The sequence below is a fragment of the Zingiber officinale genome, chromosome 7A, assembly GCF_018446385.1.
Source record: "Zingiber officinale cultivar Zhangliang chromosome 7A, Zo_v1.1, whole genome shotgun sequence".
NCBI classification, from domain to species: domain Eukaryota; kingdom Viridiplantae; phylum Streptophyta; class Magnoliopsida; order Zingiberales; family Zingiberaceae; genus Zingiber; species Zingiber officinale.
In genome coordinates, this window is record NC_055998.1 from 101,314,803 (window position 1) to 101,331,672 (window position 16,870).

General features: G+C 45.5%; 1 protein-coding gene and 1 pseudogene across 1 annotated transcript; both read right to left on the reverse strand.

Annotated features, from left to right (window-relative positions):
• Positions 1 to 3,547: 3,547 nt before the first annotated feature.
• LOC121999568 (zinc finger protein AZF2-like) lies at positions 3,548 to 4,588 on the reverse strand. Its single transcript, XM_042554229.1, has one exon. It carries the CDS (start codon positions 4,586 to 4,588, stop codon positions 3,548 to 3,550), a length of 1,041 nt encoding a protein of 346 aa, XP_042410163.1.
• A 723-nt stretch (positions 4,589 to 5,311) lies between these two features.
• LOC122001915 lies at positions 5,312 to 15,519 on the reverse strand (annotated as a pseudogene).
• Between the last annotated feature and the right edge of the window lie 1,351 nt (positions 15,520 to 16,870).

Consider the following 16,870-nt stretch of genomic DNA (forward strand, 5'->3'; position numbering starts at 1 on the left):
TGATCAGATTAGATCGTGAAGAAAATGCTGAGGTTTTGTCAACCGATAAGGAGGAATAGTCAATGGATTAAAGATGGAAAGGGAAGATCAGATCAAATTACGTATGGAAGGAAAGTCTCCGGGTTTTGTCAACTGATAAGGTTTTTTAGTCAACTAAACAGCATAATTTATGGGATCAATCAGATCATATCTATGCAAATAAAAAAGGACACAAAGTTCAGTTGACGAATAGGTCCCATCAATTGAAAGTTTTTCAATCGATCGAATAATAATTTTGTCTAAACCTATAAAAGAAGTCTCGGGATCCAAGGCTCAGCATTCATTCCTTCATCACTCCATCTCGCTACTACTGTTGTTTGTGCAAGTCTTGCTCCTACTATGCCAACAGGCTCTTCAACAACATGTGCTTACATTTGATCTTAAGTTATTGGTATATTTTCTTTACTTACATTTACATCTAAGAAGATTGTAGTGTTGTTATTATCTTCTTATTTCATTGTACGAGTTGCCTTCTTCTCTGAAAGTTTTCAGGAGAGTAGAACTATAATTGATTGTCCACTTGAAAGCAATCAAGGATTGCAAGTCTAGGAGCAGTAGTCATTAGACTACGAACAAGGTAAAACCGATTGTGTCTTTATAATTTTCACTTTATTATTATGTTGTTACTCTACTTTGATTTAGTTTTATGAAATAATAAGAAAAGATAAGTTTTTAAACAATCAAGATTCACCCCTCCCCCTCTTGACTCTTTCGATCCTACAAAAATCGCCCAATAAAGCATTCCACTAGACAACTGCCCATAGTCATCTTGATTGTATCAACATTATCATTATCCAATATAACTCATTCATTATCAAATAATATATATTGGAGGGCTTTTTCCTATGTGAATAACCAATTGAAGGAGAATAGTTCAACCCACCTTTTGTTGTTCTTATCCTTTGAGGGGACCAAAGCTAAGGGGTGCCCCTTCTTGTTGGTGCAATCTCATCTAGGGGTTTGATGGTTTAGTTTGACTAATATGTTTAAGGAAATTTGGTTAAGGGTGACCAAATAACTTGATCAAAGTTTATAAAGTTGAGTATAGAGTCTAAACAAGTCAAGGTTGACTTGAAGTTTGAAAATAAACTAGAAGTCCAAGTAGGATCAAATACTTGGCAACTGACTGAAAGTCCTAGTGCGACTAGGCAAAGGGGAGTCTTTGTTAGGAACCAGACTGTAAAAATTCATAGCAGGGCTAGGTAGTGAAAGTCCTAGTTGGAAATCAGGCAGTGGAAGTCCTAGTGGGGCTAGGCAGTAAAACACCTAGTTAGAAACTAGGTAATGGAAGTCCTAGTAAGGCTAGGCAGTGGAAAATCTAGTTTGGAACTACGTAAACCTAGTTTGAAACTAAGTTAAGTCCAAGATGGGTGTCAGCTGGGAGCTGAACACTTGGCAAAGATAGAGCAAGTGAACTTAGTAGGTTAGGTAAACAAAATACTAAGATTTGCATGTCTTGTTTGTTGTTTGTTGTTTGTATGTTTGTTTTGCAGGAAATAACAACTAGACGAAGGTTCGAGCGAGACCAGTTAGGAACTAGTCCAAGTCACCGGACTCGTGATCCAGTTGACCAAAAGTTCGATCGACTAGAAGTCAACATGATCAAGTTCGAATGAGTTGGTCCTCAGATAACTTTTGGTTGAGCTTCAGGTAACTGAAGGGTGTTCCGGTTGAGTGGGAAGTCAAAACTTAGCTCAAAGAGGATCGAGTTTGTAGCTGAGTCGGCGTAGGCCCAGTCGACCGAATGGAGGTCCTATCGATCGAAGAAGTGTTAAACGAGTTGTATAAAAGGGGAGTCAAGGCAACCTCTCCAAACAACTACAACAATCACATATCTCATTCCTTTTTCTCGAAAGTGCTCCAAAGTTTTGCTCGTGTTGTCCACAAAGCAACAAAAAGAGTGTCGTGATAGTCAAGCCTTTAGACCGGATCAACTTGAGTTTGTTTTTTATTTACACGCTCGTTTTTTATATTACTATTACTTTATATTTGTGATTGATTTACTGAAACTGTAAAACGTTTCTCCGCCTCTGGAAAGTGTCCGAAAAGGAGGAAGAAATTAATGGACTCATGCTGAGTGCATACCTTTTTTTTATGCTGAGTGCATACCTTGGATGTATTAACCCTTGGAAATTAGGAACCAAGTAAATTCTAATGTTCTTTATCTTTCTATTTATTTATTATTCCATTGTGTTTTTAATAAATTTGATATAAAAGAATGAAAAAATTTTAGTTATGTTATTCACCCCCTCTAGCACTGAATAAGATCTTACACTCCTCCCTTTGACCATGTGCTACCACCAACTGCCCTCCTACTACCGAAGCAATGTGTGAAGTCCCACTAATTTGTGTTATCTCCGGGATTATCTTATCTTGCAATTGAGACCCTCCAACCCTTGATATTTCACCATTACCCTGAGCTATATGTTGAAAAACTATTGGAACACTTGTTGTCCTCACCAGAGTGGACATCGTGGCACGATTCCCCGCTGCCCACTACCCCTTACCTACCATCAGAAACCAATTCCAAAGGATCTTTGCTCATATAATGTCAAATCCCTAGGGAAGATTTCCTCTTCTCCGTGTGAGAAAATCTCACCCAAAGGAGAGGTATCCCATAGCGTGTGAGAAAATCTCACCCAAAGGAGAGGTATCCCATAGCACCGTCGAGGTGCGGCTGAAAGAAGACCATCACCCTCTTGATTTGAACTCAATGAGTAGGAGAAATCTTGCCATCGAGATCACCAGGTTGGATTGTCATTGCTCTATTCTTAGAGAGAAGGGAGAATCTCTCTCTAAATGTTGTAGGTCTAAAAGAAGGAGGAGATCAACCCTAAGCATACAAAGAGGAGTTCCTTGAATCGACTAAGTAGTCATTTATTGACATTCTGATGGAATAAAATGCAACAATAAAGTAAGAAAAAAATTACTACAAAAGCTAGAACTTATCAATTAAGATGGAGAAGATATTCATTCTGAGGAGATAAAGCTCTTAATTTATTGGATTTAGTCCTAATTCAATTAGGACAACTGATCAAGTTGAGAATTAAAAATTTAATTTGATTCACTTAGTCTTATTTTAAAATTATATTTAAAAATATATTTTTTACTAAATTTACCGAAGATCTTTTTAAATATTAAATTACAGACTTCTAATAAAATTATGTTTAAATAGTAATTAATAGAAAAGAAAGTTTCCTTCTATTGCAATTTTAAATCATTCTCCATTCACCCTCTAATTAACAGCATTGTTATTCAAAATTGATCAAATAAAATGACATCTGTTAGATTAATAACTAAGTAATATGATAACAAAATTTGAACACATTAATAATATATCCACCAAAAATATACTTCATTACTTTCCAAAATAATTAAATTGACCACAAATATCAAAAAAAAAATTAATCTCTTTACAACAATCAAATAACAGAGACCTTTCCTTTAACTTGTATTTTTTTTCTTCCTTGTTCTTAAAAAAAAATGTTTAATCAGATTAATTAATGTCTTAAAAGAAAGTAAAGAAGCGAGGAGGGCGAGAGATGGCCACCGCCGCCGGATGAGAGCTCACCGCTTCCTCTTCCTTAGCCCATTCTGCTTCCGGCATCGCTGGTTGGTTGAGGTCAATTCTCAAGCCCTTCGCCGTCGAGCACTCAGTCAGCGTAGATGATGGTCCCGCCATCGGCCTGGTCTCGGCTGTGGCTTGCCGTTTATTGCCCTCGTAGTGAGCCCTCATGTGCCCGCCTAGCGCTTGCCCCGTCGCGAACGACTTGGAGCACAAAGAGCAAGTGTGAGGCTTGTTTTGGTCTGCTGCTCCGGTGACGACGGCTGCTGACGCGGCGGCTCTGTATTCGGCAGGGAACTTCCGGTGGTTGGTTTTGTGGCCCCCCAAGGCCTGGTAGGAAGAGAACACCTTACCGCACTCGGAACATGCATAACGCGACTTGCTGTGCTGTGTCGGCGCCAGAGATACAAACGGAGACGGCCGTTGGATCGGCGGCTGCGGCAGAAGCAGTGGAGGTCGATAAAATTGTAGTGGCATCGGGCACAATACCAGAGACAGCGTTTGCGTTGGCAGAGGCGGAGGAAGAGGAGGTAAGTCTCTGTCCGCCGGAGGAGGTGGCGAAAACGGTTGGTTCTGTTGCGGCAGAAGAGGATGTAACTCTCTCTCCGCCGGAGGAGGCGGTGGAAGTGGCTTGTCCTGCTGCGACAGCGACGGCAGTGAAATTGGAGACAACTCTTGCTGCTGTTTTGGTGGAGACGGGGATGGCGACGGAAGCGACTGGCTCCGTTTCTCCACCTCCGGCGGCGAAAGCGGCTGGCTCAGTTGCTCCACCTCCGGCGGTGAAAGCGGGGACCTTTCTTCCTCTGCCGGAGTCATCTCGTCATCGTGAATGGGCGGAGCCCTTGATAAGTCCAGGAGCGCGAGGATACACTCCTCCTCGTCTTCGGTGAGCCAAGAATCCGACAGAGGCGATGGGTGGCGACGCTCTGTTCGCCTGCGCTTAGGCACCTTGAAGACGAACGGCAGAGAATCGCCGGTCACCATTGCTCTGTTTCTTGTCGTGGAAGAGGTGAAACAGAGCAAACGAATTAGTAAGAAAGTGGATTAAGGAGATTTTAGTTGTGTTATATTTATAGGGACAAGTGGAGAATTAGTAAGAAAGTGAAAACACAAACGGAGTGGGATTCCGTGTAATTAGGAACTGCAAACGATGTTGTTTTGTTAACGAATCAATCAAATCAAATCAAATAATTCATTATTTTTTTCCTTAATAACGCTCAAGTCAAATTACTCCATGTATATTTTTTCCTCCGTCACTTATATTCAAATTTATTTTAGGAAATAATTTTATAAATGTACAAAATTTTGATTAGAGTTTATGAGGCGAAATTAAAAGCTGCACTAGTTATATTTATCATTGTTTTAATTTTATCCAAATCACTAGTATAGCAACGGTAATCTTTATATTATAATAATGATCTAATTAAAATAATTTTGACAAAGATAATATAAAATATTTTAATATAAAATATATAGTAATTTTAATAAATTAAATTAGAAAAATATTAAGTTGATTTCCTGTTACTTTAATATGCTATAATATGATTTAAAGAGACGCATGCCATATGCATTATTTATGATGATTTAAAATAGAACTATTTTTTTTTTAATAAAAGATTCAGATTTAACACTCACACAGATATAATAACATGTTCAGAATATTATACAAATAATAACATAAAATAAAAAAAATAAGATTACATATATATATATTAGATGATATTTTAATATTTAAAAAAAATGGTGAAACTAGCTTCCTCTCGGGAAAGCCGCAGCTGCATCCGCGGCTTCTATCTCCTCTCCACCTTCCTTCTTGCAAGTGGCTTGCTCACCCAGTTCTCCACTCACACCGTCATCGCTAAGTCCGGCCTCTCCGTCCTCCTGCCCGCCCTCGTCCTCCTTCTCCTCATGGTTAACGATGGCAACATCATAGCCTGCCTCGCCAGTTGCAACCGACGCTTCTCGTTGTGTGCAAGGGCGTAGTCAGGGTTGGGCTTTGCTGGGCTCTAGCCCAGTGCAACCTAGCAATGCCCAGCAAGTTTAGGCCTCACCCAGCAAGCAATGCCCAGTAATTTTAGGCTTCAACCTTGCTATGCCGGGCTAAGTTTTACTGGGCTCAGCATTTTTAACCCAGGGCAGTTGTTCAGCCTAGCAATGCCCAGTAATTTTAAGCTTCAACCTTGCTATGCTGGGCTAAGTTTTACTGGGCTCAGTATTTTTAGCCCAGGACAGTTATTCAAGTTGGCTACGCCATTGGTTGTGTGAGTTCTCCATTCCCTTGATCAACATCACCGGCACCACGTCGATCTTCGTCGATATCTTACTCCTCCAAATCCAGGTCCTCAACACGCACATCGTCAACCGTTTGTGATATTTCCGATGCGAACTGAAACGACATAGATGGAGAAAGGACACAGTCACAGGCTCCAAGAACATGCTGTAGCGGCATTGATCGTGGGGCTCATCTTCTAGCCTTTGGTTCCGTCCACAACATTTGTCAACTAATCTATGAGACGGCAAATGCCCATGTTCAGATCCTGAATAAGTGCGTTCAGCTTCCTCTGCTAATGGGAAGCTTGCTGTTCTTGGTCACCAGAGTTCTCAACGATCATGGCGTGTTTGGCTCAATCCATTCAATGGTGATCATGTGTTTATCAGCTGTCACAAACCTGCTTTTACTTATCCTGCTTCCGTATAGGCAGGGGCATGCTTGGATTTGGCTGTGTTTATCCAGTAGTGTTTTGTTCTTCGCTGGGGATTGATAAATGCTGTCAGAGTGATCGCTATGCAGAGAATGGAGAGAGTGACCATTGATAAGCTTCGAGGATCTGCATGATCTGTTGGAGAAGAAAAGAGAGGATCAGCTACCATTATTGAAACATGAAAGCAGCAAGAAGGAAAACCTGCATTGCCTGAGGAACGACGCACCACCAAGCCAAGCATTTGAGACGTTTATCAATAGTGTATGTCATGCATAGAGTACTTCAAAATATCCACCATGCATAAGTTACATAAATGTTGCACCAAACTGAAAACGGGCAGATGATAACTACATTAAATTTAAAAGGAGGATTACTAGTGCTAACAGCCATTAGATTTAAAAGTGTCTCATACACATCCCTCTTCTTCAGAGATGGACTTGCTGACAAATTCAGCCATTGCTTTCAGAGCTCCTTGTTCAGCTTCATCTTGACCCACCCCGGTTGACTGTTGTTGCTTCTTTCCAATTTTGAACGAATGATCACCTCCATCAATTACATGCAGCACACTGGGACACTTCATTTTCGAGTGTTTTCCAGCTTATCCAGTGGGCATAATCCATCCTTGCTTCCCTATATTGATGTCCATTTTTGGGTCAGTAGATAACATAGCAGAAGAAACGACCAAGGCCCGAGCTAGCATCTTCTGAATAAAAAACAACACACTGTCCATGAATCAGACCTGCACGAACATAGTTGGAGTTTCTAGCTGCAACAATGTCTCATCACGGATTGCTCCATTGATTCCCTAAAACACATGATAATAAGCTGAATACATCATAATGCCCAACTTGTTCGACTACATGTTCCATTCAACTGGAGAGTAAGAGAAACACAATCAAGAAGAACAATCAAACTGATGGATGAATGCAACCTTTTGAGTTACAAAAGATCATTTCTGGTAGAAATAAATGCAGAATTAAGTAGTGAACACTTCATCAATTATTACATCATCAAAGTAAAGAGTGGATGACAGGTTTAGTGCAATCAAAATTGAGTTCATAACTCTAAATAATTTTGAGAGATAAAAAGACCAAAGTAGAGGAACATATTACTTTCATCAATTATTCATCATGGATCTTAGTTTCAAATGCTAACTCAATTACTTTGTTGTTTTTGCAATACAAGACATTCAACTTGAGACCTAAGAACTAAGAAGCCAAACTCAAACAGTAGCAAATTGAAACCTTCAAAGAACCAAGAGAGGGAGAAAATCAATCGATCAAGATCTTATCAGTCACACAATAATTCTTATTGCTTTTTCATCAAGAATAGACTCACATAGCTTTCAGAACTTATTTAATCAATGCTATAAGGAAAATATAGGCACCTTTAGAGGATAGCCCAAGCAAACAATTGCTGCGACAAGGATATCTTCTTTTGTAGTCACCATGCAGCTCACTCTATCAGAACAAGTGTAAAGTAAAGATTAACATGAACAAAAAAAGAAAGAACACAGCTGATGTGGATATAGGTTGAGGGGTAGACAAGAGATTAGGAGGAGGAAGGAGGGCAGGAAGGTCATTTCACTATTTAGGGATTAAAGGAGGGGGCTTGGCTTGGTTCGGGGAGGGGGGCTTCCGCCGCCATCTACAGGGAGGAAGGGAGGCTTCTCCCCCTCTCGCTACAGCCGCCCTCGAGTGATGGACGCCGGCGATGGCCGCCCCTCCTCTTCCTCATCTCCGCTGTCCTTCTCCTCTCACCGCCGCCAAGGGAGGGATGCACGCCAGCGCCGCCCTCCCCACGCCAACGACGTCGAACCCACGTCCGTCAGCCAATCATCACTCTCCCTACTCCTTTGCTCTCTCCTCTCCTCCTCCTTCCCAGCGGCCATCGCGGTCACCGTAGCCACGTTCTCCGATGCCTCCAACGACTCCTCTCGCACACTGTGCCTCCAGGCTGATGCCGTCGTAGAGCACTGCTGCAGCCCAAAGAGGCCTTCGGCGTCACCGGCAGCGGCCTCCTCCTCCTGAGCTCGCCGACACACCGACAGCCTACTGCCCTCATCGTCGTTCATCCGACCGCCTCTGCAGCGGACCGCCTCCTCTCTCCCTCGTAGCTTGTCGGCAGCTCCAGCAAGCAGCCACGCGCCAACAGCCCTTTCTCCCCCTCCGCGTCGACGTCGTAGTGTCGCCTCTCTCTAACGTCACAGCCCCTACATCGGCCCCCCTCCCTTCCGGTCGCCATCTCTAGTGGCAGCCCTCAACGGGCCCACAATCTTGGCCGACCTGCTGACCCACGGTCTTCGCCGACCCACGACCTGGGCCGACCGTATAGCGTTATTGTCACTGTCGGCAGTCCACGCGTCGATTTCGTCCTTGTTGCAGCTTTGTGTTGTGGTTGTGTTCCGGCCTTCGAGCCATGGTTATGTTTCGGTCTTTGTATTGTCCGACCTGTGTGCCCATATTTTACTCCGGCCTACGTGTCGATGTTTTATCCCGACCTACGTGCCGATGTTTTATCCCGGCCTGCGTGTCGATGTTTTATCCCGGCCTGTGTGCCGATGTTCTATCCCGGCCTGTGTGCCGATGTCACAGCTCGTCTTGTGTGTTGAGGTCGCATCGGGTTTCGTGCCACCGCGTCCGGTTCCTCGTCATTAGATCCAGCTCTCCAACCTGATCGGAGTCGTCTACTCTTCGAGTCCCGACAACTCGAGCAGCATCCCATCCGAGGGCACCCCCCTGGGCCAGGGTACGTTTTCCGCACTCGTCCCTCAGTTATTTCATTATCATATTATTAGTCTGTTACTCATATATTCGTTGGATCCGCCTCGACCCTCGGGGTCCAGGGACCGGGGGATCCGGTCACTTGGCTACAGGTAGCATTGAACAGAAGACTTTTGAAGACTTGGTCAACAAAAAAGTCATCTCAGCACACCCCCCCTCCTGACCCAGTCGCTGGCTGCAGGGTAGCGTTGACCATCCCGGCCTGTGTGTCGATGTCACAGCTCGTCTTGCGCGTAGAGGTCGCGTCGGGTTTCGTGCCACCGCGTCCGGTTCCCCGTCGTTAGATCCAGCTCTCCAACCTTGATCGGAATTGTCTACTCTTCCGGGTCCCGACAACTCGAGCAGCGTCCCATCCGAGGGCGCCCCCTGGGCAGAGTACGTTTTCCGCACTCTTCCCTCATTTATTTCATTATCATATTATTAGCTGTTACTCATATATTCGTTGGATCTGCCTCGAGCCTCGGGGTACCAGGGACCGGGGGGAATTTGGTCACTAGCTGCAGGTAGCGTTGAACATAAGACTTTTGAAAACTTGGTCAACACAGAAGCCATCTCAGCACACCCCCCTCCGGGACGTCGCGATTCGGTCAACATTCCATCTGCCTCACCCGGCGGTCCGTCTGACTCAGCTTCCGGACGGGATCAAATTTGGCGCCGTCTGTGGGAAACACAAGCACCTGTTCCGGAGCATGAAAATGGACGACGTTGGGAGGTTCTCTGCCATTATCAAAGTCTCGGAGGATCCTGATGAACGTATTATCTTCTACACTCACACCACAAATATTCGAGAGTCGAGAAATTGAGTTGGACCATGCCGACAGGTTAGTTTTTCCATTACATTTTTTCCCTGACTCCACGGGTATTCGGGAGTCAAGGGATCGAGACCAACCCTCAACCGGTTGGCGCGACTCCTCGATCAGGTACGCTACGGGCTCTGCTCTCTTTTTACGGTTATAGGATCTGTTATACTGCCCTGATAAGAGAATACTGCCCTGATAAGAGAGTAAGATCCTAGTTCCTTGATCAAAGACTAGGATATTCGATTTTTGATCGGACACTAGGGGCCCAGCTCCCCGCTCATGCACTAGGGACACAGCTCCCCGATCATTGACTCGCAGTACGACTTCCCGATCAGGATCTAAGGGCTTCGCTCTTTGATTACAGGCTAGGGGCCTTACTATCTAATCAGGGATCAGGACCCAGCTCCCCGATCAGGTGTATTATAGGCTCTACACCCTTCACCATGGGACTCAACATTCTCTTACTGCTATAGGCACTCTATTATTATTATATGCTCTACATTCTCCACCTGTTTTGCATCCTCTTACATCTGCAGGCTCTGCTACCTATACCCGCGGTGTTCTGCTTCCTTCTATGACTATGGATTCTGCTCCTGTATATTGGCTTCACTCCCTTTGACGGTCAGGGCTCAGATTATTATCTTCTCCCCTCACTCCACGGGTATTCGGGAGTTGAGGAGCCGAGACAGATCCTCAGTCGGTCGACATCACTCCGCGATAAGGGATGAGCAATCTTCATTGGTCTCGGACCAGTTTATCGGCTTTCTTACCTCCCCCGTTCGGGGTCGAGATAATCGCCACCGGTCTCGGACCGGAGTATATCATCTCTTACCTCCCCCGTTTGGGATCGAGATAATCGCCACCGGTCTCAAACCGGAGTATATCATCTCTTACCTCCCCCGTTCGGGGTCGAGATAACGGTCTCGGACCAGAGTATCGCCACCAGTCTCGGACCGGAGTATCGCCACCGGTCTCGGATCGGAGTATCGCCACCGGTCTCAGACCAGAATATCACCACCGGTCTCGGACCGAAGTATCGCCACCGATCTCGGACCAGAGTATCGCCACCGGTCTCGGACCGAAGTATCGCCACCGGTCTCGGACCAAAGTATCGCCACCGGTCTCGGACCGGAACTCTGCCTGACACTCGTCATACTCACTTTACTGGCCGCTCTGCTAGGCACTCAGCATTCACGTTTCGCTCACCGCTGTTGCTCGATCGACGCACACTCGCTTCAGACGTCGCTCTGCCCGGCACTCGACAGTCGCGTTTTGCTCACCGATGTTGCTCGGTCGGCGCTTATCGCTCATCGCTCACTGCTCACTTGCCGCTCTGCCCAACACTTGTCAGTCGCGTTTTGTTCACCATTGTTGCTCGATCAGCACTCATCTCACTCGTTGCATTGCTGGAGACTCGAGTCTCACTCGCTGCTTGATTCACGAGCTCTGCGCCTGCTCAGCTCAAGGGCTTTGTTCCCGTTTGCCTTCGATCTCATTGGCTCCATGCTCGCGTCGATCACGAGATCCGCTTTCGCTCTGTTCATGAGTTTTGCGACCATTCGTCATTGACCTCTTGGTTTAGCTCGACGATTGTCTCTTTACCTAGTCGACATTTTTTAGTCGCCCGGTCGTGATTTATTGATGCTCGGTCAGTAGGTTTCTCGGTCGCGCTCACGGCTCTGCTCGTCCATCATTCTCTCTATTGCCCAGTCGCGATCTATTGACGCTCGGTCAGTATTTCCTCGGTTGCGCTCACGGCTCTGCTCGCCCATCATTCTCTCTATTACCCGGTCGCGATCTATTGACGCTCGGTCAGTATTTCCTCGGTTGCGCTCACGGCTCTGTTCGCCATCATTCTCTCTATTGCCCGGTCGTGATCCATTGACGCTCGGTCAGTATTTCCTCGGTTGCACTCACGGCTCTGCTCACCCATCATTCTCTCTATTACCCGGTCACGATCTATTGACGTTCGGTCAATATTTCCTCGGTTGCGCTCACGGCTCTGCTCGCCCATCATTCTCTCTATTGCCCGGTCGTGATCTATTGACGCTCGGTTAGTATTTCCTCGGTTGCGCTCACGGTTTTGCTCGTCCATTAGTCTCTCTACTGCCCAGTCGTGCTTTATGGTCGCTCAGACGACATGTTCTCGGTCGCGTGCTTGACATCGCTTGCCCATCGTCTTCCGACCCTCTCGGCAGACGCCCTATCGCCCAAGTACCATTCAGATGATCGATCAAATTCTTGGTTGGTTGTCGTTCTATTCGACACTCACAGCCTAGTCGACTTTAGTAGCTCGCGACTCACTCGCCGTTCTACCTTGCACTTGTCGTCTGCGTCTTGATCGTCGCTCTGTCACGCCCCCGCTGCTCGTGTCTCACTCATCGCTTTGCCCCGCATTCGTCGTCCGATCGGCACTGGTTCTTTATTTGTCATTTGTATAATCGCTCGATCACTCTGCTCAGTATCGCTTGAGCGTCTTCTCGATATCACTCGATCTCCCTCAGCATCTGATCGATCGCTTGCTCGGCATGCATTTCATATTATTTCTCGTCGCTCACTAGATACTATTTGAGTCACTTACTCGGCATTGCCACAGCTACTCGTTTGACATGATAAGACGAGCCCAGTGATCTGATTCCGCGTTCGGTAGCGACTCTGTTTTGGGCTTGGTCTAGTCAGTCGGACTTGCGCCTCCTTCGACTAGACTTGAGGGGGAGACTTGTGATGTGGATATAGGTTGAGGGGTAGACAAGAGATTAGGAGGAGAAAGGAGGGCAGGAAGGTCATTTCACTATTTAGGGCTTAAAGGAGGGGGCTTGGCTTGGTTCGGGGAGGGGGGCTTCTGACGCTATCTACAGGGAGGAAGGGAGGCTTCTCCCCCTCTCGCTGCAGTCGCCCTCGAGTGATGGACGCCAGCGATGGCTGCCCCTCCTCTTCCTCATCTCCTCTGTCCTTCTCCTCTCACCGCCGCCAAGGGAGGGACGCACGCCAGCACCGCCTTCCCCACACCAACGACGTCGAACCCACGTCCGTCGGCCAGTCATCACTCTCCCTACTCCTTTGCTCTCTCCTCTCCTCCTCCTTCCCAGCGGCCATCACGGTCACCGTAGCCACGTTCTCCGACGCCTCGCTCGACTCCAGGCCGATGCCGTTGTAAAGCACTGCTGCAGCCCAAAGAGGCCTTCGGCGTCATCGACAGCGGCCTCCTCCTCCTGAGCTCGCCGGCACACCGACAGCCAACTACCCTCATCGTCGTTCATCCGACCGCCTCTGCAGCGGACCGCCTCCTCTCTCCCTCGTAGCTCGCCGGCAACTCCAGTGAGCAACCCCGCGCCGGCAACCCTTTCTCCCCCTCCGCGTCGACGTCGTAGTGTCGCCTCTCTCTAGCGTCACTGCCCCTACACCGGCCCCCCTCCCTTCCGGTCGCCATCTCCAATGGCAGCCCTCGACGGACCCACTATCTTGGCCAACCTGCTATCCCAGCTGACCCACGGTCTTCGCCGGCCCACGACCTGGGCCGACTGTACAGCGTTACTGTCACTGTCGGCAGTCCACACATCGATTTCGTCCTTGTTGCAGCTTTGTGTTGTGGTTGTGTTCCAGCCTTCGAGCCATGGTTATGTTCCAGTCTTTGTATTGTCCGATCTGTGTGCCCATATTTTACTCCGACCTGCGCGCCGATGTTTTATCCCGGCCTGCGTGCCGATGTTTTATCCCGGCCTACGTGCCGATGTATTATTCTGGCCTGCGTGCCGATGTTTTATCCCGACCTGCATGCCGATGTTCTATCCCGGCCTGTGTGCCGATGTCACAGCTCGTCTTGCGTGTCGAGGCCGCGTCGGGTTTCGTGCCACCGCGTCCGGTTCCTCGTCGTTAGATCTAGCTCTCCAACCTAATCGGAGTCGTCTACTCTTCCGAGTCCCGACAACTCGAGCAGCGTCCCATCCGAGGGCGCCCCCGGGCCAAGGTACGTTTTCCGCACTCGTCCCTCATTTATTTCATTATCATATTATTAGTCTGTTATTCATATATTCGTTGGATCCGCCTCAAGCCTCGTGGTTCCAAGGACCGGGGGGATCCGGTCACTGGCTGCAGGTAGCGTTGAACAGAAGACTTTTGAAGACTTGGTCAACATAGAAGTCATTTCAGCACACCCCCTCCTGACCAGGTCGTTGGCTGCAGGGTAGCGTTGACCATCCCGACCTGTGTGCCGATGTCACAGCTCGTCTTGCGTGTCGAGGTCACGTCGAGTTTCGTGCCACCGCGTCCGGTTCCCCGTCGTTAGATCCAGCTCTCTAACCTGATCGGAGTCGTCTACTCTTCCGGGTCCCGACAACTCGAGCAGCGTCCCATCCGAGGGCGCCCCCCTAGGCCAGGGTACGTTTTCCGCACTCGTCCCTCATTTATTTCATTATCATATTATTAGCCTGTTTCTCATATATTCGTTGGATCCGCCTCGAGCCTTGGGGTACCAGGGACCGGGGGGATCCGATCACTGTTGCAGGTAGCGTTAAACAGAAGACTTTTGAAGACTTGGTCAACACAGAAGTCATCTCAGCACATCCCCCTCCGAGACGTCGCGACTCGGTCAACATTCCATCCACCTCACCCGGGGGTCCATCTGACTCAGCTTCCGGATGGGATTAACAGCATTAGCTGATTGTCCTGATAAAGGTTCGTTACCTTGATCCCATGGACTTTCCTACCAAAACAAGAGGATGCCCAGGATGTTTGCTAACTGCATCTTTTACAACGTCCAAGTGATGATCGACTAACCTTTCTGCTTTGGGAGGAGCCTTGCGTTTTCCACCAGATATATCTGCAAACCAAGTAAGCCAAGTGCAGGATCACCTTTTTCCATATTGAGGAGCATCTCTTCCTCATCAAGTTTAAAGCAAAACATAGAGATTTCTTTTACAAACAATTTGCTAATAGCCAGAGTAAGTATTATTTGTCCAATGAGCAAAAGAGTTTATATCTTTAGTGCTGATTCCAACACAGTCAGTTCCATAAAGAAACATTTAATGAATCACAGGGATAGTCAAAAGTGACAACAATGGCATTCAATTCTTCCTCTATCTTTTTCTTCCATCTGAAAGAAACCAGTAGGATCTTAAGTCAGTAAAGAAACCCCTAAAGATGTAACTGCTCGAAGCATCACTCGATCTCAACGAGATCACTTGAAAACGAAAGCAACCACATCCGTCGTTCGTACCTACTCAGAATAATGCTTAAATCTATTATAACCGAAAGAAAGCGGAATTTTTTTTTTTTGTTCCTTTGATTAAGAATTTCATATGACGATTCGGACAGAAACAAAGAGAAGAAAATAGGTATATTCACCGATACAAACTGCAGCATCAGTAACGCTTCTGATTTTCGTCAACCAAGAAGCAGACTCGATTTGGTGCAAATACGAAGAGGAATCGGTGTGTCACCTGAGCATCCACTCGGAAGTGGACGGGGCTCCGGCGCCATGTGCGAAGACCACCAGAGGCGTGTTCCCCTTCGTTGCAGAGCTCTCGCTGAATGTCTTATCGCGATGGCCCTGCCGACGGCGCTTCGACGATGGAGATGCGGCGGTAGTCATCGAGGCGGAGTTCGTCGGCCAAACCCTTCGAGGCCTAAATGAAAGTAGTTTTAAAATAAGGAAAAAACAAAACAAATTCCACTCTCTCCCTCTCAAATGACGCATCTAACCTCCACTTCTTTTTGTTTTTTTTTTATTTCATTTAATTTCCATTTAGTATTAATTTTTTAATTAATTTTATTTAAAAATAGCTCTCATACTTATATATTTTTAATTTTATTTTTTAATTAATTTAATTTATTATTTTTTATCAATACTTTATTTTTCAATTTTATATCAATTTTATTTAGTTTTTATTTTTTTAATTAATTTAATTTATTATTTTTTATCAATACTTTATTTTTCAATTTTATATCAATTTTATTTAGTTTTTATTTTTTTTAATTAATTTAATTTATTATTATTTTCATAATACTTGTATTTTTTTCAATTTATTTTCCTTTAAGTTTTGTTTTTTATTGATTTTTTTTTGTTAATCAATTTTTTTATCAATTTTATTTTTTTGAATAATTTTTTATATGTTTATAATCTTTTGTTTATTTTTAGTTTATATTTAAAATTAACAAAAATACTAACAATTAATAATGAACACATTCATAACTTAGGAACAAACATATTTTTTTTCAAATAAAGAGTCCATGTAATAATAAAAAAATATGAAAATATATAAAAATAGAAATCTTAATCAATATTGCCTCCAAATTCTGCTCCTGACGCGTTTGGTGGTGGTGCACCTATTAGTTCGTACCACAAATGAACACGTGTCCTATAACGAGTGACCCATCCTTTAGCTTCATACGATAAATATTGTCACCACCAAGTTGAAATGGGTGGTACAGGATAATGAGGATGTAAAAAAACTTGTACGAAGTGATTGCCAACATGAGCAATAGCTATTTCTCGACGCTCTTGGTTTGGAACTGGAGTTCTTAATGGCAAGTGAGTAAAACAACTCCCAACATTCTCACTAAATGTATGAAGTACAAGATTGTACCTTGATACGATGACAATTCCCAAAGGCATAGCGTCCATCCAATACATTTCTGGTGCCCACGGCTCGAACCAATTCAATGAGAATAATAGATTGGTTACCAAATTTGGATCTGGATAAAGTTGATCGTATAGATCCTTATTTTGTTGAATCTCTTCTATAAGCTCAAATCGTACTTGAAATCAACCTTCTTCACCATACCCAATTAGTGCAGCTATTGCCCTGAATCCACAATTACCATCAGGTTGAACATCAACAGTGTGAGAAATATAACGCTGCAGAGGCACTGTAATTTCTCAATATAAGTATCATGGATGGGTGGAAATGGAGAGTGATCATGGGTCGTTTCAGTATTGCGAACCTTCGACCCCCTTCCACGTCTTCCTCTCCCTCGAGATGT